This window comes from Sciurus vulgaris, assembly GCF_902686455.1.
Source record: "Sciurus vulgaris genome assembly, chromosome: 3".
NCBI classification, from domain to species: domain Eukaryota; kingdom Metazoa; phylum Chordata; class Mammalia; order Rodentia; family Sciuridae; genus Sciurus; species Sciurus vulgaris.
Genome location: NC_136463.1, coordinates 181,010,792 through 181,034,708, shown reverse-complemented (window position 1 = coordinate 181,034,708; position 23,917 = coordinate 181,010,792). Strand labels below are relative to the sequence as shown.

The 23,917-nt window shown below is 40.1% G+C and overlaps 1 protein-coding gene across 2 annotated transcripts in view; it reads right to left on the bottom strand.

The window, feature by feature from the left end:
- The window catches only part of CAB39 (calcium binding protein 39), an 82,733-nt gene that overhangs the window by 5,378 nt on the left and 53,438 nt on the right, over positions 1–23,917 (bottom strand). For both annotated transcript variants that reach the window (XM_079132648.1, XM_079132649.1), the window contains exons 3-7: positions 19,039–19,203; positions 16,884–17,002; positions 11,548–11,716; positions 4,187–4,246; positions 121–186 (exon numbers count right to left, since the gene is read on the bottom strand). In XM_079132648.1, the coding sequence (XP_078988774.1) occupies positions 121–186; positions 4,187–4,246; positions 11,548–11,716; positions 16,884–17,002; positions 19,039–19,203 (579 nt within the window). The remainder of the gene's footprint in view (positions 1–120; positions 187–4,186; positions 4,247–11,547; positions 11,717–16,883; positions 17,003–19,038; positions 19,204–23,917) is intronic.

The following is a 23,917-nucleotide window of genomic DNA, read 5'->3' as shown; positions in this document are numbered from 1 at the left end:
ATTAACATTATGTCCCTACGAGGTCTACAACCCACACCAGGCATGTCTCCCTTTTCCCAAATCCAAACTTCAAAAACAGCAGAGAGAAACAAGTGACATGAAATCATGAGTATGTCATACCTTCAGTGACTGTCTCTTGGTCACATAATTTTCTGAATGAAGTAGCTTCTCATATTCACTGAAAAACTACGAGACAAGAACACACATTAGGGTTATTTAAGAAAAAGACTGGCAGCAAACATAAAGCTCAAGGACAAACTCTTGACACCACCATGGTCAGCAGCCGCCCACACTCTTGTGCTGCCACTGGTTCCGCACCTTCCTCTGAAGCCTGCTCAACACCTCCATGAACAGGGCTCCTGCCAGGCCCAGATACTTCTCAGATCAAGTCCTCTGGGTCACCCCAGATTCCATGGGCACAGAACGGAATATTCTCCCCTGCAATAGTTTTCCCATGATTAAGTCAGTGGTCATTTCTTGGTGTCAGCCCACAAAATTCTATTTTATTTCTTTTTGGCTACCAGGGATTGAACTCAGGGGTGTTCGACCACTGAACCACATCCTCGGCCCTATTTTGTGTTTTATTTAGAGACAGGGTCTCACTGAGTTGCTTGGTGCCTTGCTTTTGCTGAGGCTGGCTTTGAACTCTCCATCCTGCCTCAGTCTCCTAAGCTGGTGGGATTATAGGTGTGCACCACCATGCCTGGCCCTATTTTATTTTTTTAAAATGAGAGCTCAATATATCTGAAGCACAACCACAAAGAGAAAAGTTATATGTTCTGTGTATCAAGCAAGGACAGCAAATAGAGAAGCTAAGAGAGAAGAAACTCAGCACTGTGTTAAATAGAGAAGGTGAGACTCGGGCTCAAGCCTGAAAGAAGGGAGAGACTTCATTTAGAAACAGGAGAAAACATATTCCTGGAGCATAAAAAAATAAGGGCACAGCTTGAGGGAAGATCTGGAGAAGACAGGATGCTACATATCTAAGAATTGACAAGAATCCACAAGATCTTCAAAGTGGCAGCACTAAGAAGAAGCATCACTAGAATGGCGAGGAGTGGGAGTCACTACAGCAGGCAAGTAGGAAATGAAAAGGACGGACAGAAGGGCCAAGGCTGTCCTTGAAACACTTAGTAGAGAAGGTCAGTTAGCTTTAAGGCAATATATAGTCTGCTTGTTTTTACTATGGATAGGTTTAAAATGTTGCAAGTTTGCAGAATCAGTATGACTCTGTTGGGTATTCAAGCTTTCCTGAGACTTTTCACTGGGTGTGGTGGCTGCTAGATAATGCTTGTTTTGTCACTCTTCCTTCTGTGCTTTGCCTTAGGAAGAGTTCTCATTAGCCATTCATCTGTGGTGTAGAGAGGGGGTTGGCAAACTAAGGCCCACAGGCTGAATCCAGCCCTCTGCTTTTACAGAATTTGCTGAAATCCAACTACTACACTCGTTTATTTACTGTAAATAAATTCATTTTTGTACGAATGAATTGGATTGTTTATGGTGCCATTTGTAGTGTCACAGACAGGAGAGTGGACAGAGGCCACAGGGCTCATAAAACCTCAAATATTTACCTATCTGGCACTTCTGGCTTGTGGCTAACTTTGAGGCAGAGGTAGACAGTTAACTAATTTGTATGCAAGTAAGTTAAGACTGCTTTTTTCAAATAACTGTCACAATGATGATTTAAGGAGCTAGATCTACCTTTTATCAGTAACAAGAAATACATACACCTCAAGTTCTTGACAGAAGGTGCAAGTTAAGATTTTCTGCTGCATATGTATTAGGATAAGTTCGGTTGTAAGAAATCACTTTCATGGGGAACAGCTCGGAGAGTATGTTTGTAGTCCATGCTTTCCTCCAGATAGGTCAGATTTTTTCTAGGATTAGGACAGTCAGAGGACAGGTAACAAACCTGGGCACTTGCCCCCACCTGTGGGCCCCTCAAATACTTGCATTCCGGGAACTATACTTCAGCTGAGTACCGTATGTGCTGCAGAGTGGCCTGCAATGACTGCTATTCACAGCGTGACACTGTGAATCTGACTCCCCTTTAAGGTCAGCGGGAAAAGTCTGTTTCTGGTCCTGGTGCTAGGGAAGGCTACATTTCTTCTGAGCAACCAGCACATAGTTTACCTTAAAATATTATGATGGGGGCTGGGGAGATAGCTCAGCTGCCAGAATGCTTGCCTTGCAAGCAAGCACGAGGCCCTGAGTCCGATCCACAGTACCGCCAAAAAAAAAAAAAAAAAAAAAAAAAAAAAAAATTATGATGCTTTGGTTATTAGAAAATTCAGCAAAGTGTTTAGATTTGAGAGCATTTCTGTGTGACAGCTTCACCTCTGACCTGTTTAGCTTACTCACATCTCCCACCTTTTTTTCCCTCCCTCAGATCTTACTGCACTGGACACATTTCTGTTAGTTTCCTCACATACATAAAATCCTGTTAAATGATGCATGTACTAATAACATGTAGAAAATGATTTTACTGCAAAATTGAACAGATCTCACTGCTTATAGTAAATTTCTTGGAAATTAGCTAGTCTGTATTCTTTGGTAGACTTTAAATTAAAATACTCTGGCATGTTAAAAAGATGTTTGAGACCAGGTATGGTGGTACACACCTGTAATCCCAATGACTTGGGAGACTGAGGCAGAAGGATCATAAATTTGAGGTCAGTCTCAGCAACCCAGCTAGACACTTGTCTCAAAAGAGTGAAAAAGACTGGACTGTGGCTCAATCCCCAATACCAAAAACAAAAAAAAAAAAAGCTTGAGACCATGTGGCAATTACAAAGCAGCTAACATTTACTAAATGCTTGTTATGTTTCAGCAATATCTCATGGGTGTAGCACCAAAGAACCAGGTGCTTCCTTGTGTGCACCCTTATCTAATCCTCACACACCCCAGTAGGCAAGGACTTCTTTCAGGCTAAAGATCCTGAAGACACAGAGGGCAGCTGCCTAAGGTCCTGTTAGCACATGGTGAAGACAGACCTAGGTGGTCTGACACTAAAGCCCACGTATCCAACTACTGTTAGAAACCCTGATGAAATGATAGTGCTGCCAGTTTAGATCAACCACATACAAAAAGAAACATACCGATATTCAAATACCCATGGTCAGAAAAAAAAAAAAGGACTGGCAGTATTGGAGCCACTTAAGAGGCTGTTTATGAAGGATTTAGTATGTACTTAGCATGGTGTTTTGAGCTACTGGGAGTTGTAGGGGAAAATGGGAAGACAAAGACTGAGAAAGCAAGGATTTTGCTTCCAAGAATCTTATTATGTAGTTGAACAGCAAAAGGAAAAATGAAGTGTTAATAATACTTAAGAGTTCAAAGATTCACAGGACTAGTGGAAGAATTAGCCAAATCTTGTGGAATAGATATGAATTTTAAGTGGATTGTTACATTATTCTGATTTCTCTAAGAGTATCTATAAGATCTCAGACAATGTGTAAACTACTATTACATAAGAAAGTGTTGTGGGTATTGTGGGACACCCTCAGAGGAAAGCAGAACTGGTGGAAGAGAACAAACAGTCCTAGGGGTGGTTGTGTGGATCAAAGGGAATCAAGTCAGCGAAGCACACAGAGCATTTACAAATCTCGGGGGGGGGGGGGGGGGGAGGGTCACTGTTACCAGGGACATCTGACATTGACTCAGAGCTGGAAGGGACCTTACCGATGGGCTAGTCCAATGTCCTCATTTTACAAATAAGGGAGGACTTCTAAGTCCTCAAGCAAGTGCCTTGGCCATGGCCACAAAGGAGTTAGCAGTGAAGCCGGAGCAGAGTGGGGTCCTGCCCCGCTAGGCCAGCGCTGCTCTCATCCTATCAGCTGCTGCCTCCCTTTCTCTCTATGTATATGCAGCAACTGATGGAAAAGGAAGGAAAAGTTAACAAGTCAGATAATAATTCTCCTCTTAACTGTATTTTCATTCAGCAGCAAAATGCCTATTTTCCTTTTCTAAACTAAGAAAAATACAAAGGGCAGTGTATCAATCAAAAAGATTAGGTTCTGATTCTGACCAGGTAACACTCTACACTGTTTTAGTAGAGAAATGATTATAGCACCATTTAAAAATACTATACATGCAAAATAATATTCTGGGACAAAATGCAATTTAATCTTTCATTGCTGATAACAGAAGTTTCAATTTATTTTTAAAAAATATTTCGTATACTTACTCTATCATAATGCTGTTCCAAAAATTCTGCACTGAGCAATTTATGTCTTGTAAGTAAATCCTAGAAAAAGAAAATGTGTATTTTTACAGTTGCTCTCCATTAAAGATCTTTCAGAAAAGAGAATCCTAAAACATTCCATGCCATTTTATCTGATAAAAACTGTTTTTATGTATTATTGTTCAGTATTTAAAATGTGAGCATGAATTATACTGAAAATACTGATTATATATAAAAGGGAATAAAATCATTAATAATAGGAAATTGCAATTTTAATGATCATGAAATGAACATAGATCTATAATTCTTAAAAGAAAAAAACCATAAAAGGCAATGAACATATATACTATAAAACAAACAGAGTAAGGAAGTGAAATACAAGTTAACAGTTGTAGAATGTCAAACAATGCTGAGCCCGCTTAGTGTTCCTAGTGGAGAAAGAGGAAATGGCTTTTATTTCAAGACATATCAGAAGGTTCTATTATCTTCCTCTTAAATTCAATCACAGTTTCAAATCTAATAGGTCTTTTTTCAGAGGTCCAATGTTTTCTAAAAGCCCCATCATATCATAAACATTAGCTCCTAAGTAAGCAGAATACGGCAAAAAATGTGGAATTAATAATTAATTTGACCTATAGTTCTATTTGGTATTACTACGAAATAAAGCTCATGCCTCACCCCAGAAAAGCAACTCAAGTATCATTTGGTCAGAAATAATCCTGAGCTAGGAAAAATTCTAGGTGCTAGGCCTCAGACAATAAAATGAGACCTTTGTCTCAGGGACCTGTGAGCTGACCATGGACTAGCCTTGGTCTCCCCAGGTGGGAAAGAGAAGGGAGCATGTGGCAGCAGGAATGCCCAGGTAATGTTTGGTGAACTAAAGAGCCAAGTTTCTTCAGTGCCACCTCTAGAGAAGCCAGTGCCAGCAATCCCCTTTCTCCGACTGAACTTTCCTTAACTAGTTCTCTTTCCCATTCACAGCTGAAGGCTAGCGTTTCCTGAACTTGCTGATGTGGTGACTGTCCCTGAGAAAGGCTCTAAGCAGTGTCAGGTATGTGGGAAGAGCCACAGCTCAACTTTCCTTGTAGGGACATCAGATCTCAGGGATTCTGCAGGGAGTTATTTTGTCACCTCCTTCCTGTTACCATCCTTTCCAAAAGGTCTTCATTCAGGCCTTCCCTCTGCCTAGTACCTACCACCCAGCCTCAGCTCTTAACGGGGCACCCTTTCCTCAGAAAACCCTTCCTGACTGGTCACCGCATGGGGGCGCTGGTCACAACTGTAACTTCACATCTGCTTGTGGGATTATTTGATTACAGTCTCTCCTGTACACAAAAATAGATAAGGGTCGTGTCTATTTTAACTAACCTTTAAGTCACCAGCACTTATGCAGTGCTCCATACTAGAAAGAGATTAATAGTCAGTAAATGAATGACTGAATCAAGAAAATCAGAAAACATGTTTGGAAAAACATCGTATTAAGCAATCTTCAGAAGTGTGCTTTTCAGAAGGTTTTTAACCCCATCCCAAAGATTCCTTGTTCAAACTTCTGGGCAGGGTCAGTACCAAATTTCCTGATTTTAACAAGGTTGCCCAGGAAAGACCTACCCAATTTTTTTCTGAATCCTCCATGAGGATTAAACAGGCAAAATTAAGAAACCTGGAGTTTATTTTTGTATCCTTCAGGAGGAATCTGCTGCCTAACAAGGCTATTTGGAGGACCCTGACCTGGTAGAGTGCTGCAAAATGTCCCCTCATGGGAACAGAGGAAAGTTCTAGGAGAGTCTCCACCAGTGCATCTCAATGCATTGGTCCACGGAGTCAGGTGCAAAGAGGGGGCATGTGAGGATGTCAACAGAAGGCACTGAGTCCACACCTGCTAGAAGCACTCTTCATCCTGTCAAACATGCCCACAAGGGCAGTGTTTGTAGGTATGCGTTTCTGCCAAGCCCCAGCTCTGAGGCCGACACAGGGCAGGCAGTCAGGGATTTCATGAAGGAACAAATGAATAAGTGAATTAAGGGATGTGTCAGGTTCATGCAAGACTGTCACTTCTATGGTTTTGTGGCTGAATATTCTGGAAGCCAATACGAGGAAGAACAATCAAAAGAGCTCATAGCTCATTGTTCTGCCACAGTCTGATGCAAGAGAATGTCAGGGGAGAGAGAACTTAAGAGATGCTGGCTCTCAACTGAGATTGAGGCCTTAGGAATGGGTACGTGGGAAGTACCAAATGCTTTCTCTACCAAGCAAAGGTCCTCTAGGTGTAACCATGTTGGGCAACACACTTTTACTGAAGGGTTGAGTAAAGTGAGTTATTTCCTCTAAAGGGTATAAGTCAAGCAGAGGCAGGAGGCTCTCAACTGAGCCATACCTAAAAAGGAGGACTTCCAACATCTCCCATCTATTTGTTGTTCTTTAGGAACTCAGGATATTGTGGTCAATGTGGCAATCAGATCTCAATGGCTCCAGGGTTGAAAGGATTGAAAAAGTTGTCAGACTGCTAAAGTTTGGGCCCTAATGCACAATAGGATGAAAGCCCTATGTTAAGAAGGGCATTCTTAGGGCCTGGAATGGAGGAGAATTTTTGTAGGAAAGGAGCAACTGTTAAGAGCCAGCACCAAGGAAAAAGGCTAACACTAAGCTAGGAAAGGAGACAGGACTTTGGGAAGTGCCTCCATCTACTCAAGAGATGAGAAGGAACCTTAACTTAGCAAATATCATTAAAAGCTCTGGAGAGCTCAAACCATGTGTAGGGGAGGGGACAGAAACCAACATAAAAGAAAACGAAGTTGGGCACAGTGGCAGACACCTATAATCTCAGCTACATGGGAGGCTGAGGCAGGAGGATCTTCAGTTTGAGGCCCCAGTCTGGGTATCTTAGTAGATCCTGTCTCAAAAATAAAAGGGCTGAGGACGAGGTCTGTGGAAGAACACCTGCCTAGAGTGTGCACCATCCTGGGTTTGGTCCCCAGAACTGTGTGAGAAGGGGGGGGGGGGGGAGGGAGGAGAACATGAATATGAATAAATGAAAGGCAAAAGGGCAGGTGGTCATATCTGGTCAGCGACTCACCAAATTTACATGGTACGGGTGATGCCATACCAGTAGCAGAGTATTCAGAAGGACGACCTTTCTGAATTTCAGTATATCCACTTTCAGTATATCCTTTCTTGAAGAAAGGCCAGGGATTAAGTCCCAAGTCCAGGAGACTGAGTAGCCAATTTCTAGGATGGGTTGAATCAGAAAGCTTTTTTGAATTTGGTGCTTGCCTTGCATGCACAAGGCCCTGGGTTCAATCTCCAGCACCGCAAAAAAAAAAAAAAAAAAAAAAAAAAAAAAAGTTTGAATTTGGGCACAAAACAGCAGATGACAGAGAGCCCTGGAATCGCTGAAAAAATACTGCTACCTGGGGGGTGGGGCTTATTTTTACAGTATCTTAGCAAGTCTTTTGTCCCCATTTCCTACCTGATGTAACTATGTCCAGGGACAAGGAACTCAATTCTTTCACTTATGTGGTTCATCTTTGGGCTCTAATTAAAAAGTTCTTTCTGTGCTAGAGTCAAAACCCTATTTTTGACTTATAGCTATATATACCTATATTCCTCCAAGTTATTTCCAGATACTGCTAAGGCTGGCAGAATGGCTACAATCTATTTTCCAGAGGTTCCTACTTTGAATACAAGTAGTATCTTATGCCAAAGTTTAACCTCGTCTTCTCTTCTCCAGGTTAAACATGCCCAGGTCCTTTAACCTCTCCTTGAATGATGGGTTCTGAGTCCTGAGCACAACCTACTGTCTTCTGGAAGTTACTTACTTGCTTATAAGCCTCTTAAGTGGGGCACCTGGAATGGAGCACAGCTACATGCCCACCTGAGGGGCTCAGGAGGGAGGGAGAAGGCTGATTCCTTAGGTTACACTCATGGTCACACGGAGCTCTGGGGACTGCATTTATCACGCTGCTTAATTTTCTGGACACGTTCAGAATTTTATTTACTCAGCGTGGGCTTTGGGTCAAGTCAGTTAGCCTGGGTTCAAATATGGTTTCCCCACTTGCTGTCTGACTTCATTCAACATCTCTAGGTTGTTTCATCACATGTGAAGGTGATAATAACAGTATTTTCTTTATAAGGTTCTTTGGAGTATCATATTAATTGTATTCTAGTAATTATTATACTTAGTAATTGCTTAATTTACTATTTTTATTATTTATGCCTTATCCCCCTATTCTATATCTGTACAGTGAGGTCCTTAAGTAGGAGGCTTCATATTTGCATTTAGTTTCATCCTGTTCTGGCTCCTCTGGATCTTCATGAATTCTAGGATCTACTGCTCTATGTCTTTTTCCCTCCTTGACTAGCACCTACACATTAGATAAATATGCCTTTCACCCTTTGGTCATTAATAAATGATAAAAATGTTCAGCTAGGCCAGGTGGGATAAAGCTCAGTGGAGATCTGCTAGGAAATGCATCCAGTTGACAACAATGAATGGATATGGCAGCTTTGATTAGTTGTGAATCACTATGATAAAACTCCATCTAGTTCATCTTTATTATTTACTGTTTCCATGAGAAGAGATGTGTAGAATTATTCAGTATCTAGCACATCCTCATTGTAATGAAGGAATCATCTAACAATGACATCTACTGTGCACAGACTGTTCAGAGGTACAAAACCCCTCAGATGCTTGTTTTATCACCTACATTTTTAACAGATGGAGAGATGCAGGTTAAATCAGGAGTAGAGCTGGTTTGAAACAGGCAGCCACATCCTTAACCCCCCTGACCTGCTGGCATCTATGAGATTAGTATGGCTGAACTTACTCTTAGCGAATCCATGGTAGCTGTGGGCACACGGTTTCCTTTCCAAAATGCTCAGAAATCATCTCTTTAGAAATACTTTCTAGAACCTTACACAGGTAAAACATCAAGCTCCAAGCTCCACCAGCCTCTCTGGGAAATCTACCTTCTTTTATTCTGGAAAATTGGAAATATATTTGTTGGCCTTCTAATTCTCCTCCCCATCTCCTTAATTCCTCAAAAACAAAAGAAAAATCACTAACAAATATTTTGCCGTCTGGCTTACTACTTCAGTATCCATTCATTCAAGCTATGAATCTTGGACATATTCAGAGAAGATATTTTAAATTTCCTTTTAAGACCCAGCACCTGTTCCATGGGCTCTAAACCTAGTGTTTTTGGACAAGCTGCACTTGTTCAAAAATTGTTATGTGTAGGGGTGCATTTCCCTGTGGGCAGAGCTGCTGTGCATTCTCAAAGGAGAACATGGAACACAGATCCATTCCCTTTTTTTCTTAGAAAACTGTGCCCCTGGCAAAGGGCCATCAGCAAAGGGGATGGGGAGCCCTTCTCCTTCACTCCTTGTGAAGACTGTTGCTGCTGGTCCAGTCATCCAGTTGCTTTCAGGGAGGAGTGGAAGAGAGTTTCGGTTTGTTTGGCATTTAGCCCCCCTGAGATTAAGTAGTAGATCTGTCTCTCTCTCACATCCTGTCTTGGCAAAAGGCCCTGCTGTGCCTTTCTTGGAGAGGCCTCTGATCGGGGACTTTAGTGAGTCCTCCCTCTTGTGTAACCAGGAGCACCTAAGTTACAGAAGCCAGGATAACTTCTCAACCCTCTCTTCTAGAGCTCACCCTGGAACCCTAAAATGTTTTTTGATGGTTCCTTTCTTCAAGTGGAGGCCACGTACCTGACTCTGCCCAATCTTTCCCTCTGTGGCTACCAAGACAGTACTGCGTTACCCATATTTTCTCCTTGGAGAGAATTCACTCAAAGAAAGCAACTCTAACTGAAATGAAATCATCAGCAAGGCTGGTCAAGACTGTCCAATATCATATTTTTGGCATGTAGCCAGTACATCTCTCTCACCTCTGAGCCAATTTGGTCATCTGTGCCAGGAGTATGTCCTCCACGTGGTCAGGGGTCTGGCTGCATTCTCCCACACCACTGCTGCTCCTCAATCCGCTTCCCTCACCCTCACGTGCCCAGAGTGCTGCCACTCTCGGGATCCTGGCTGTCCTTCCACACAGGGGACTCTCTCCTTGACACAAGGTGCTACTACACACCTCCCTTCAGGCCGGGCTGCTGCTCCTGAATGGGGCACTCCCTTCCGTCGATGCATTCTAATCATGAGTCCTATCCCACCACTGCGGTGACACCTAAGACATCATAGTGACCACTCTATGTTATCATCTCAAACTCAATTTGTTTTGCTTTGTACATTGACGTTTAAGGATCTGAGGTCTTACCTAAGGCTTCTGATGCCCTCTTTAATGTTTTTGGGAAATAAATTCCTGGGCACCTCTCACACCATGACCTTATACTCATTTAGTAAAACCCTAATGACCAGTTCCAGGCCCCTGGTCTTTGTCCTATCCTAAGGGTATTCATTCACTGTCAGGTACAAATTTTACCAAAAGCCCAAGGTGTGTGCTCACTATGTCATGGGCTCTTTATTATCATAAAACTGAACCTTCAGAAGATAAGAGGACATTTCTTATTATAATGAGTCCATGATTTCTGAGCATGGTAGTCTACGTGTAAACATATGAAACAGTGCTAAACATTTACTTATAAGATCACACATTTTATATAAGGGAATTATAATATGTAAAGGCTTTTACTGGGGAAAAATTCAAGATTTATTTATATATAAATATAAATGTTTATTTATATTTATATATATTAAATAGCATAGAACCTTGCAACTCAAAAATCTTCATATGGTATCATGTATACTTAATTCATACAAATCCACAACAAGGGAGATAAGTAGATGAGGGGAGGGAGGAAGCAATGACTGGAATAGTACAGGTGATTTTGTCCCTCTCTGCATTTAATAGACATGCTTTGGTATGAGAGGACACAGGGAAGGTGAATCCACTGTTCCCTTGGGCCTATCAACAATGTGGCTATCTCTGTCAAGAATGTGTTTCTAGCATTTAATGACAAGTATATTCCAAATCAACATGTCCCCTGAAAAGAAGCCAACAACTTCATCTGGTGCTTAACCAAAGAAATTGCTATGGAATGTCCTAACACACAAGACCTGGTAGTTAGACCTACTGTATATTTGTTTTTCATATTTAGTGGATAATTTAACAAGAAAGTGCAATTTTGACCATAGAGGACTTTTGCCTTCTTGACAAACTTTAGAATCTAACTTTTCTACCTTTTGTAAACTATGACTTGCAAATACTTAAAATCACAACAAATATAAAATTCATCTTCTCTCGTCCCACTAGAGGGCAGTAGTGTGTAGACTAGGAGGACAGAGATGATTTAGGAAAAAACAGCACTTTATGATCTGATTTGCAAGTGTACTTAGAATTCTAGTTTTTATGTTACCTTGAATGTGGCAAATGCATCTGAAGCTATGTCAAATGTTGACATTTCAACATATCTGAAGAAATCATAAAATTGTTCCGACCACAATATGATTTTTGCAAGTGGCTCATGTCTGATGCATTCTCTTAACATTATTCCACAATTTAGAGCTATTTCTGGAGATTCATACCTGAAAAATAAACAAACAAAAAAACCAAACATGATTGTTCTCTCAAAACTCTTAGAATGACTACTTGAAATTTTTAGAACAGGAAGTTCCAGACGTGTCCTAACCAAGTGACCACAGGTTACAAAAGGTGTTTGTTTCTCTGAGGAAAGCCTGGGCTCAGGAGCTTCCTCTAGAGCCCACCTGCACTGGCTGCCTTTAGCCAAAAAGCAGCAGCTACAAGAATGACTGTGTGAACAGAAGTTCACTATTCAAGCTTTCAACAAGATCTGGAACTCAGTATTTAGGACCACACCATTCCATTTGGGCTTAGCTTTATAGCTGTGGTCCTCTCGACACCTAGAAGAACCAAAGGTTGAATCAAAAACAATACAAAACATTTTCCCAAATTCAGATATTCATAATATCTAAATATGTTTATCAAATACACAGCATTTATACCTTGATGTTTCAACACTCAAAACAGTACTCAAGTCTCTTGGTGACACAAACACTGAGAAGTTGAGAGCCTAGTCCTAAGGATTTCATGGAGATCTAGGGGCCACTAAGCAAGCAGGCAGTGGACACCCAGACAGGTGCCTCCTCACCAGCTCTGCACACACAGACTCCTTTTATCTCAGTTCAGGTCTCTCACCACTTTCTTCCCTGACACAGAAAGAAAACCTCTTAGTCACGCAGGGACCTTTCCTTCCCATGTGCACCAAGCCCTCTGCCCGGACTCAGCTACCTGTTCAGACACATTATTCTCTTTTCTTTCACTTCCTTTCAAGCTGTATGCATTGGTTTAATTTCTTTCCCACTCACATGCTCTTGTAGTTTCTTGCAGTCGAATTCCATTTCTTAACACTCCTGTGAAATAATTAATTGGCCAGCAAAGGCTTCCTCTTGGCTAAAATAAGCAATCCTTTCTTATAACAAAAGATCCTTCTACTTCAGTGTTCTGACAGTGCCAATGTTTGCATTGCTCTCTTGGGGAGTGGAGGCAATGGGAGAAGAAGGGAAAAAAGAAGAAATCCTTCCAGTCCTCCTTTCTACCCCTGTTCCTTCCAGTCCTCCTTTCTACCCCTCTGTTCCTTCCGGCCCTCCTTTCTACCCCTCTGTTCCTTCCAGTCCTCCTTTCTACCCCTCTGTTCCTATTCTGTGCCTCTGGCCCACAGGGAAGACCTACACCATATCTCAGGGTTCCCACCACTACTGAATTCCCCCTGCTGGAGTCTAATCCAGAACCACGGGATGTGCTTCTGGACAAATTCAGTTAGAAGTGTACTGTAAACTCAGCACATCTAAAATACCATCTCATCTTCCTCCGCAAAATAGCCCTCCAACTCCCCTGCCTCATTTCTATAACTTGGCATTGTTTCTGTTTTGGTTACCCAGGTCTAAACCAGGCCTAATAGAAATTTCTGAGATGTTGGAAATGTTATCTGCTTTGTCCATAATGGTAGCTCCTAGGACATGTGGCTAATAAGCATTTGAAATTAGACCAGTGTTACTGAGGGACTGTATTTCAAATGTTATTTAATTTAAATTAATTGAAAATTAAACATTACATCTGGTTAGTCAGCTACAGTACTGCACAGCACAGTTCTAACCCTTCCCTTCTTCACTTCAGCTCTTCTCATCTTCGGTGCTGTCAGGCCTTTACAACATTTCTTTGAGGCACATTAGTTTCATTTCCTCTTATTCCTTCCCACTACTGCATTAACTCATGCTGCTAGGGAGAACTGCAAATGCCTCCTAACCCGCGTTTTTGTTCAAGCTCTATGATAACCAATCTACCCAACACACAAACTTATCCACAGCATTTCCAGTGTAGGAACCTAAAATTATTTCTTCCCAACCAAATAACAACAAACTTCTGGGCTTAATGTCTAGTCTTCCCCTCACTTAATCCATTACTCTGGTAAAATGCCATCTTCTGCTTCTGCCATAAAATGCTCAGATTTTACTGCTTATTGATTATTCTTCATTGCTGTCAATCACATGGTATTTGTCCCTGAACCTTTGGTCTTGGTCCCAGAAGTACACCATTAGGATGCTGTCTCTATTTTTTCAGCCTATGCAAATTCTAAGCCATCTGGAATTCCAATCTTAAGTCTTATTCCTTTTATCAACCTCTGCCTGTCTCTCACAAAATGGCTGATCACACAATTCATCTTCATCTTTTTGTGTGTGTGTGGTGCTGGGGACTAAACCCAGGACCTTGCACAAGCTAGGTAAGTGCTTTGACATTGAACTAGATCCTCAACACCATCTCTGCTTATCTTTAATAAGGAGACTTAGAAGGACAGGGCAAAACAATTTTGTAAAATAAGCTGGGCATGTTTTGACAGGAAGTTTGTCAAGCTTGTCTACTTGAGTAAATCATAAACCAATGAGTACAAGGCAAATAGTTATGCTGTATAACCTGTTAGCACTAGACTGGAGAGTAAAATAACTTTTAAATGTCCTATAGAAAAATAATTACCTCCAAATTCAGTCCAACACTAGCAATAAGACCTCAAATGTACACTAGTATTAGCAGCATAATCCCCTAAAATAGCTAACACCAAAGTACTTAGAGCCTAAGAAGACAATCTCATTGTATGTAAGTAGTCTAAACTAATTAATCAACCAAGTACAAAAATCTTTAAAAGGCAATTCACAGGACTCCTTAAAGAAATAGTTGTTTCCAGATCTGGCAGGATCCATACAAAATGAGTAAGGTGGTCATCTTGTGCCAGAAAGCAAGGAAGCTATCAGACCAATGGGAGTCTTGCCAAAAGGACATGGGAGCCAATCTGAAGGAGCCCCCAATGGCTGAAGAGATGACAACTTGGCCATAAAAAAGAAATGACTGCAATACTTTTGAAAACAAAGAACTGAGTTAATAACAATGTTTAAACAATAAACTCAATGCTCACCCAAAAGTGGCCAGAGGCACCAGCTAATTATACTAAAATAATGACATCAGTCTTTCCCAAGATTGTATTTTGATATAACTAAGTTATGGTTAGGAGAGGCTGTTCTTTATAGAAGAAACATAGCTATATGGAAAAGAAATAACAGAAACAGGAAACTGCCATTTTTAATCTAGATAAGATTCTCAATGGATATTAAAACCTTCAGGTGTAAGGTCAATGGAGGATTTTATAATGGACAGATTATAAACTATACCCAGAGGTCAATCTAAACACCACCGTGAGATAACCAGTGCTACATAATAGAAAATACATGGCACCATCCATGTATACATGCCCCACTCAAAGTGAATCTGAATCTAACCAACCCCTAGATCTAACCACCAATTTTAAAGAAACAGGAGACAGTGAAACATGTTGAACAGAACCATAGGAAAGAGAATCTAAAATATATGATTTATCTACAAACAATGTTCCAACAAACAAATGGCATGAGTACACTAGAAAAAAAAAGAAGAAAGAAAAGAAAAAGAGGGGATTCATTAACTATTATAGATTTACAGAAGGTTAAGAGTCATAGCAATCAAATTAAGTTTGGGGAACTTATTTAGAATCCAATATAAAAGAAAATAACTGTAATATGCCATGTTTTATAACAATCAAAAAATATGAAACTAGGTTTTTAAATGGTATTGTGACTAAGTTAAACTATTGCTGCACATTTTATTTTGTCAGGCATTATGTGCCAGGGATGCACCACGGAAGTTATGTGCGAGGAAAGGAGGCAAGGACTAGAGCAAGAATGACAGAACATTATTGGCTGCTGAGGCGGGTTATGGGTGGGAGGGGTTTTGCTGTGTTACTCCTTGCAGTTGAATGCACAGTGCCCACAAGGGTGAGGGCTGGGGATCCGCCTGTCTCATGCCACCTGGCCCAATCTCCACGCTTCTCTCTGGCTGCGGTTTCTGCTCAGGTCAGCTCAGAGAAGAGTTTTAGACTTTATTGTACCTTGAAAGTCGTACCGTATGCAACATCTAACAATGGTTATATCATATCTCTGGCTACTGTAAAGTGAAATCATAGGCAGAGTTAACTAATTTATGGATCTTAATAACCACTAGTTTCTATGAAAAAGGAAATACTGGCTTTAAAAATATACAGAGGCACCTGGAAGTTGCTCTAAGAGCACCAAAATTCCAGGCTACTCTCTAACATGTTCACACAGCAACTATGGAGTAATACAACAAAAAATTAATTTTAAGATGCCAAAAGTTCTGTATGGCAACATCTGAAGAAGCAACAGAGATAGTTAGAAACAGAAAGGAGGAAACAGAATGCTGGCATGCAACACATGCACTGACTCATGCTTCATCTAGACAAGTCTGAACTTGGGGGAAGTGTTAAACCACAGAGACGGGAATCAGAATGAGGCAAGCTGTAAAGCTAGGGGCAGGAGAGCAAGCTGATTCACACCACCAGACATGCCAGTAACGTGCTTGCCCTCCAGTGTAACAGAACAGTGCCAGTGCTGAGACAGAAAGAGGCACAGCATACCCACAGCTGGTAAACAACTCTGGTGCTCAAAGACAGGAGGTTACCTTTTCAGTCAGGGCGGCTCAGTACTGAGGGAGAAGAGGATTTCTTTTTTTTAAAAGTATCAGATTTTAGGGTTTTTTTGCTTTGCTTTTTAAACTGACAGACTACACAAACGCCTATTTCATCTAGTAGTGATTCAGAAGATGCACCGTGAATTACCTAATTAAGCGGATTAGTGAGTGAACACACAGAGGTGAAACTCAAGGGGTGTCACATCACAACACCACGAACTCTGACGACCAAGCAGAGTGGCTCCACGCGCCCATCTGAGGCTGCATTCCTGGCCTTCCAGTGTGCAGACCAGGTGCAAAGGAGACGTCTTTAAATGCATGACTTAGCTGATATTTCAACACAACTCAACTTTTTAAATCTTAGGAAACAGAAATAAGACCACAAAAGATTTCTTTCCTTTAGTCATGTTTGATTTGTGAATTTAAAGCCTCACAATTTGCCTAATTTTAAACTCATGTCTACGAGGTATTTCTATATTCAATTTAGCTCACAGGTTGAATTTTAAGGAGGGAAATATTTTCAAGATATATGGAACAAAAAGCTCACTAAACTAAAGAGAAAATGCTTCCCATATTCACCATCCTGGTGTTCTTTTTTCTCCCAAGGCAGTCTTTCCTTTTTATTTTCAACTAAGAATATAAATTTTATTGCATTGTACATACCCTTTCAATAACATGAACAAAATATTCTGTTGGGTGCAGATGTATTCAACAGTAGGAGTTCTTGTACCAATTTGTCTTCTGAGAATATTGTTGAAAATTTGAGCCACGTCTTTTTTGCCCTATTAGGAATACAATTATAAACATCAAATGCCCATATACCCTCCCAAATAAACTCAAAGAAAACTACTGTATATTTATAGTTAAGGCCAAACACCTGACTTTAAAACATTCACAGGCACTTTATTTTTTTATTTTATCTCTTTATTTATAACTCCAATTTCTAAGTTTTAATAGTGTTCTAATTTAACATGAACAATGTGTTGACAAAGTGAAATCTCACTACATTCCATATGTAATTTCAACCATTTCTAACTCTCAAATTATGCTTACTCAGATATAGAAAACAAAATGTTGCTGTATGCTTACAATCTACAGGGATCTGAATCCCACCCAAGTGGAATAAGCGCTTCAAGCAGGATGCTTGTGTGTGAACAACATATATACTTTTGTTTTATAGTGGTGGAAGAAGGGGAAATTGTACTTTGCCAGCATAGTAAATTGAAAGAATTTTGTAAGAAGTTGAGCTTTAGTGGCAAGTAGGCATATCCCCCTATAAAAATTAGTTCTGTTTTGGAAAGATGTCATAAAGATTAATAATGAAGGCACTAAGTATCACATAATATACTGTACAAAAAGATGGACTTTACTACCAGATATCTTTATAATCAAAGTTACACAGAAATTAACAAATAGAAAAATGTACCCTAATAAATGCTTTAGGTTGGCTATTTGTGCCATTAGAGTGAAATGCTAGCTTTCAGCACCTTACCTAAAGCACACACAGAGATCATCCTGGGGCCCACACTAGCTCAGGTGCAGTAATGGCAGTCTCTGTGAACCAGTCCCAAGGAACATACTTTTTAAAATTAATGTCTCTAAAATGAATATTCAATTTTGTGCCCAGGTTGGGGAATAAGATAAGTGGAGGCAGACAAAGGGGAAGAACTATATTTTCCAGTATATCCCTACCTTTGTGGAGGAAATAAAAATTATTGTTGGAATTTGATATACTATTAAAAACACATGAGATCAGCTACATACATGAAAATGTCTTATATCTGTTCTATAGTAGGATAAAAATAAATTTTTATTTTCTCTTATTATCAAGTGACCTACGAGCCACACCCTCTCATCATCTTTTTCTAAAATTTAATCTGGCTGTCATTTCTCCCTGGAACATGTAGCTATCTTTTAAGTACATGCACAGACATCTCATCACTTAGGCTGATAGACGCTGGGGCTGAAAACAAAGCACATTCATGACAGAGTCAAAAAAGAAACTGCCTGTGACATGCCACAGAAATTCATCAATGTATGTGCTTCTCAATAATTTACTCAGACTGGTATCAAGAACTATTATTCTCACTGTTAAGTTTGCTAAATATTTAATACAACATGATCCAGCTGCATAAGCTTGGGTGACAATCTCAAGTGCCTACAAAGGTCAGGAAGGTGATGTGCATAGGTAAAGCAGGCCCTGAGATGGAAAAGTAAATTGTGCTGTCCACAGTAAACCCAGATGTGGATGGCCTGGGTTGTTGCTCTGCTCCAGCTGAAGGGCCAAGCAGGACTACTGGCCCAGTACTGCCAGAAGCAAATTCCACAGAAGCCAGAAATTCAGAATTGAGAATAAAATCTGCTAAACACTATAATAATTAAAAAATTTAAAAGCAGTGTCAAAACACATATGATCTCTGTGGTAATGGATATTCTTTAGAATCTTACCTACCTTTAAAATTCTAACATTCTATAGTTGTCTTTAGATTTTTATTGGGAGCCCAAGATGAGTGGATTATGTAATTTACTATGGTGCTCTGAAGAGCAGTTCTTTGTGAAAAACAAACTAAATGAAAGAAAATAAGGAATACCTAAGAAACTATGTACAATGTTGTGAAAAAGAGGGGAAAATCCTGGCCTGGGCCTGAGATGCCCTTGGGTTCCTGCCCTGGCTCTGCTAATGAGGTAGACAGCCTGGGCTTGCTCTCAGAGGTCAGGAAACCCCGTGCCAAGAGCCCAGCAGGGATCTTAAGATGTTCTAAAAGAGAGAACATATGGAAAAGGACTGCTGTTGAAATGAAAGAAACTGATTTCTTACCTCAAAGTCAATGAGTTGCAGATCAGCCACCAGGGTGCTAAGGAGCCCACTATTATATAGTTCTTGAGCAAGTTGAGCCACTGCTTCTGTCTGAGGCTCTTTTTCATTTGTGCCATAAAGAATTTCTTTCATGGCAACCAGATTTTTGGAAACTTCTTCGGTAGCCTGATTTTGGGGAAGAGGTTGAAGAAGAGGAGAAAAACAATTCATTTCACCAAAATGCAACAAAGCTGTTTGTTAAATGTCTTCTCTCTACATCTAACACACTCAGACCTATGTGCAGGTTCCATCCTTGCCCTCAGGAGCCGAACACTATACACGTGTATCCAGGTATCAAAATGCACATTACTCAGGAAGGTCAGCATGTGTATAATACATATATACTTGAACACTGAAATCCAGTTCACATATGGTAGAAACAGAACAGGGAGAAAAGAAAAGGTTCAGTGCCTCCTCAAGAGGGGGAAATATCAGGGAGGGGGTACCTGAACTGACCCTGAGATGGAGGAAACTCTGAAAAATAAGTGTTAGGGAAGAGAAGCAGTATGAACTAGGGATGAGGGAGAGGGAAAACTATAGGGCCTGTGACAGGAAAGATGTGAGGAAAGGAGAGAGCAGGAAATGAAGTTGCAAAACAGACTAAATGCAAAGGTAAAGTGTTAGAGGAAAATAGAAAGTCACTAATGAGCTTCCACTTCTGGCCAAGATGGACAGGGTCAGATTTATCTACCCCCATGATAAAGATGAGCAAATAAGATAAGACATATGAAACAACATCTTTCAAATACTGGACTTCAGGCAGCATGGGACAGTGATCCCTAGAGAAGGGAAACAAGCAAAGAGCACCTTACAAATACCCTATCTTACTGCCAGGCTGTAGCACAGGGATAGGAAGCCAGGTAAAACAGGTCATCTCTGTGAGGTGAGGAGGCCAGCTGGGAATCAGGAAGGCCAAGGAGACTAGAATTTGCAGGGAAGAGTACCAAGGAAGGAGAGCAGGCACAGAAAAAGTGTGTAAGAGATCTGCTGAAACCTACTTATCTTAAGATGAGCTATAAGATAAGTCACCATGGACAGGGAATAGAACAACTGAGCTCAGCTGGGGTTGGAGAGTTCTGGTTCCCATAGGCCTGAATGGAAAACCTCATAGTTATAGGGCATCAAGCAGAATGCTCAAGATGATTTTTGCCTCAGTAGTTGCACAAAATTAGTTCTGGTCCCACCCAAAAAAGCTTAACAGCAAGTCTGGAGAGGATTGTAACTGGAAAACACAACTAATAATCAGGAGACCAACTTAAAGAACAGTCCAGAAATGACAAAGATGGCAGAATAAACAAGAGTGTTAAAGCAGTTACTACAACTATATTCAAAACGTTCAAGAAAACTCGAGTACACTAAATAGAGAAAGAGAAGACACAAAAACACTTGAGGAATTAAAACTACAATGTCTGAGATAAAACATCACACTGGATGGGATTAACAGCAGACACTGTAGATGAGAAGTTTGGTAAACATAAAAACAGCAGTAAAAACTCTGAAATGAGACACAGGGTGGGAGCAGATATGGGATGACTTCAAGCAATTAAATATATACATGAAACTGCAATTCCCAAAGCAGGGGAAAGGGCAGACAAAGTATGTGAAAAAATAATGAATGAAAAATTTTTGAATTTGATAAGAATTATAATATTCCTAAAAAACTGAAAATCCCAAGTGCAAGAAACAGGAAGATTATAACAAAGAACAGAACAAATTGCTTAAATTTAGTGATAAAAAGAAAATCTTAGAAGGGGCTGGAGGGGACAAAACAAGCAAACAAATAAAAAACAAAACCCACTGTGGACAAAGAACCAAAGAATAACATACTTCTTGACAGAAATGATGCAAATGAAAATATAGGAGAGTAACAACTGCTGAAAAAAAATACACAACCAAAATGCCACCCTAGAACCTCACACCCAGTGAAAATATCTTCCAAAAACAAAGGCTATGAAATAAGAGCTTTTGAGACATATAGAAGCTGAAAGATTTCATTAGTAGTAGACTTGTACTAGGTATACACAAAAGAAGGAAGAACACTAGTAATGTGAGTAAATGTAAAAGATTTTCCCCTATTATTTAAAACAAGGTCTCCGAAAGAGAACTGGCTGTTTAAAGCAAAAAATAACAATGTATTCTGTGGTTATGACTTATGCAGAAAATAATATATGGTACTTATACTAAAAGGGTTGGGGGAATGGAAGTATATAGTGTTGTAAGGTGCTTACAGTAACTAATCAGTACAACAGTTTCTGTGATTAGACTGCAATAAATTAGTGGTGTATATTATAAGCCCTAAAGCTACAACTAAAAAAACCCCACACAAAATACATGAAAAAAGTTATAGGTAATAAACCAACAAAGGGGATTTGGGTGAAATATTAAAGATACACGAAAAAAACAATGGCTGTAAAAATCTATTTAAAATGAAGCATTTAGACGGGCACATTGGTGCATACCTAAAATCCCAGCGGTTCTGGAGGCTGAGGCAGGAGAATTGTAAATTCAAGGCTGGCCTAAGCAACTCAGTGAGACCCTGTCTTAAAATAAAAAACCAAATGGGCTTGGGATGTGGATCAGTGGCAAAGTGTCCCTTGGTTCAATCCCCAGTACAAATAAAATGTATCATTTATGACCAGAAATATACCTTAGGGAGGCAATTTAGCCAGAATCAGAACATCAGCATGTAACAGTACTTAAAGAATCATCTCGTCCCATGGTACTCCCTTTTACAACTTCCTAATCTTCTTACCAAATGATCATGTTGCTTCACCTTGAATATTTCCAGTGTCCAGTAATGCAGCATTGGCAGATTTCAGAATTAGATAGCTGACAGACAATTTTATAAGGAGACAAACATTGCCTTACTACACTGTCTGCTGGCTCTCAGTCTGCCCTGCAAATCTGGCAGTATTCTAATTTCTCTTCCACAAAAAGGTTCTTATTTGAAGGGAGCTTCCTGTCTTTCCTAAATAGTCATCTTCTCCAGAAAACTCTCTCTCAACTTCTTTAATAATCTTTCTAAGAAAGGGGGGACTAGTATTCTAACTGTAGCTCAAAAGGAATGACACAGAAGACATCAGACTACCAATTTTCCATTACAGATGGTAACACAGCCCAGTACCTTCAAGTAATTTGGCAATTAAATCAGAGAGCTTTGAGTGAACTAACCTCTCTGGCTTTCACAGACACTGTTGTTCTTAAAACTGGAGCAAATGACCCCACAATGAACGCTTTAAATCTTCTCACCGTTTAATCCCAGTTGTGGGGAGCCATCCGTATCTAGCAGAATCACAGGAACTGACAGGAACTGACAGCCATAAGAGACTGTTCCAGACCTCCTGGGAGTAGGTGGCCCTGTGTGGGAGTGGTTCAGCGTCTGGGGATAGGTTAGTTTCCCTGAGCAAATGGCTCCTCTGACTCCACCCCATCCTGTTCATCACAGAAGAAGCCCCTCTGGGTTTGGCCTCCTTTACCTGTGTGACTATAAAATAAAGGAGAGATGGACTACTCCATCTTGTTAGAGGCCAGATCTGGTATGGCCCAATCCGTCATGCCCACGTCCATCTGAAAGGAGTGCTGGCTCTAGTATGTTTATTGATTAGATAAGTCTATGGGTAATTAATTGATTTATAGCCAGCATCATTCTCTGGCAGTTAACCTTTCCCTCATCCACACAGGATGAGGCTGAAATCCCCACACCCATATCATCACTCACTCAAGACTGGGTGGGTATTTTTGTATTCTGAAAGATATCCAATGCATCCACCCATCTATTGCTCTCCCCTTTGTATCACCTAAAAAAATCTCAAGTGGAGGCCACCATGTGGCTCTAGCTCATCATGCTTTCTTCAGTTATGTTCCAATAATTTTTGGTTACTCAGCCACTCTATATGCACCTATTTCCAAATCATATTCAAAAACTTTTTGTTAAGTATTTTGATAAAATAAAAACATGCTATTTCTTCCATACTTCCTGACTCTAACAAACTGAAATAAAATTCATTTGGTACAATCTTTGATGATTTCTCCAACCTTGATGATTTCTCCAATTTTCTTTTCTAAATGCTTATAAAGCATCCTTCAGTAATCATATTATGAAATCTTATTCAGTATTGGTTTTAAGCAGAGTTTACCTTTTCTAGTCCACTGTTACCACTTCATTCTCTATAACACCTCAGAGATTTCAGACAGCAGTTTATCATCCCATATGCATGTTTTAAATAACCTAAAATACAATTTTCTGAGTCAAGAGAAAATCATTTGTAACAGTGTTCTCTTATAATCTACTCACAGATGCTGTTTTTTCAAAATAATTTCATTAATTTCTATTCTTCACATTATTCTCTCTGACAGGAAAGAATCTGACAATTAATAGGTTTTTAGAGTTGTCATCTCTTGGTTTTAACACCAGTGACCCTAAATTGCAGGCTTCAGCCTCCTTTGCTTTTCTGCTTAGACCAAAAGTTTAAAGTTCTTCAGTTTATATTCTTTTAAGTCATCATGTAATTTTTAAACTTGAATTCAGACTATACTCCATGCTATTTTCTGACAACAGGTGGCTGAGAAAGAAGGGGGATGACAGTGAAAGGGCCCAGGTTTCTTTTTGAGGTGATGAAAAAAACTGTGGTTATAACTGCACATATCTGTGAATAAACTAAAAGACACTGAATTGTACATTTCAAATGGGTACATGAATTACATCTCAATAAGGCTGTTGTTTAAAAAAGGGAGGAGAGAGGTAAGGACATAATTAGAAAGCTATTTATTGTACTTCTGAGTTAAATGGCAGCCTAGACTCACAGATAAAGCCCCCTTCCCTTTCAGAAGATGGCACTTA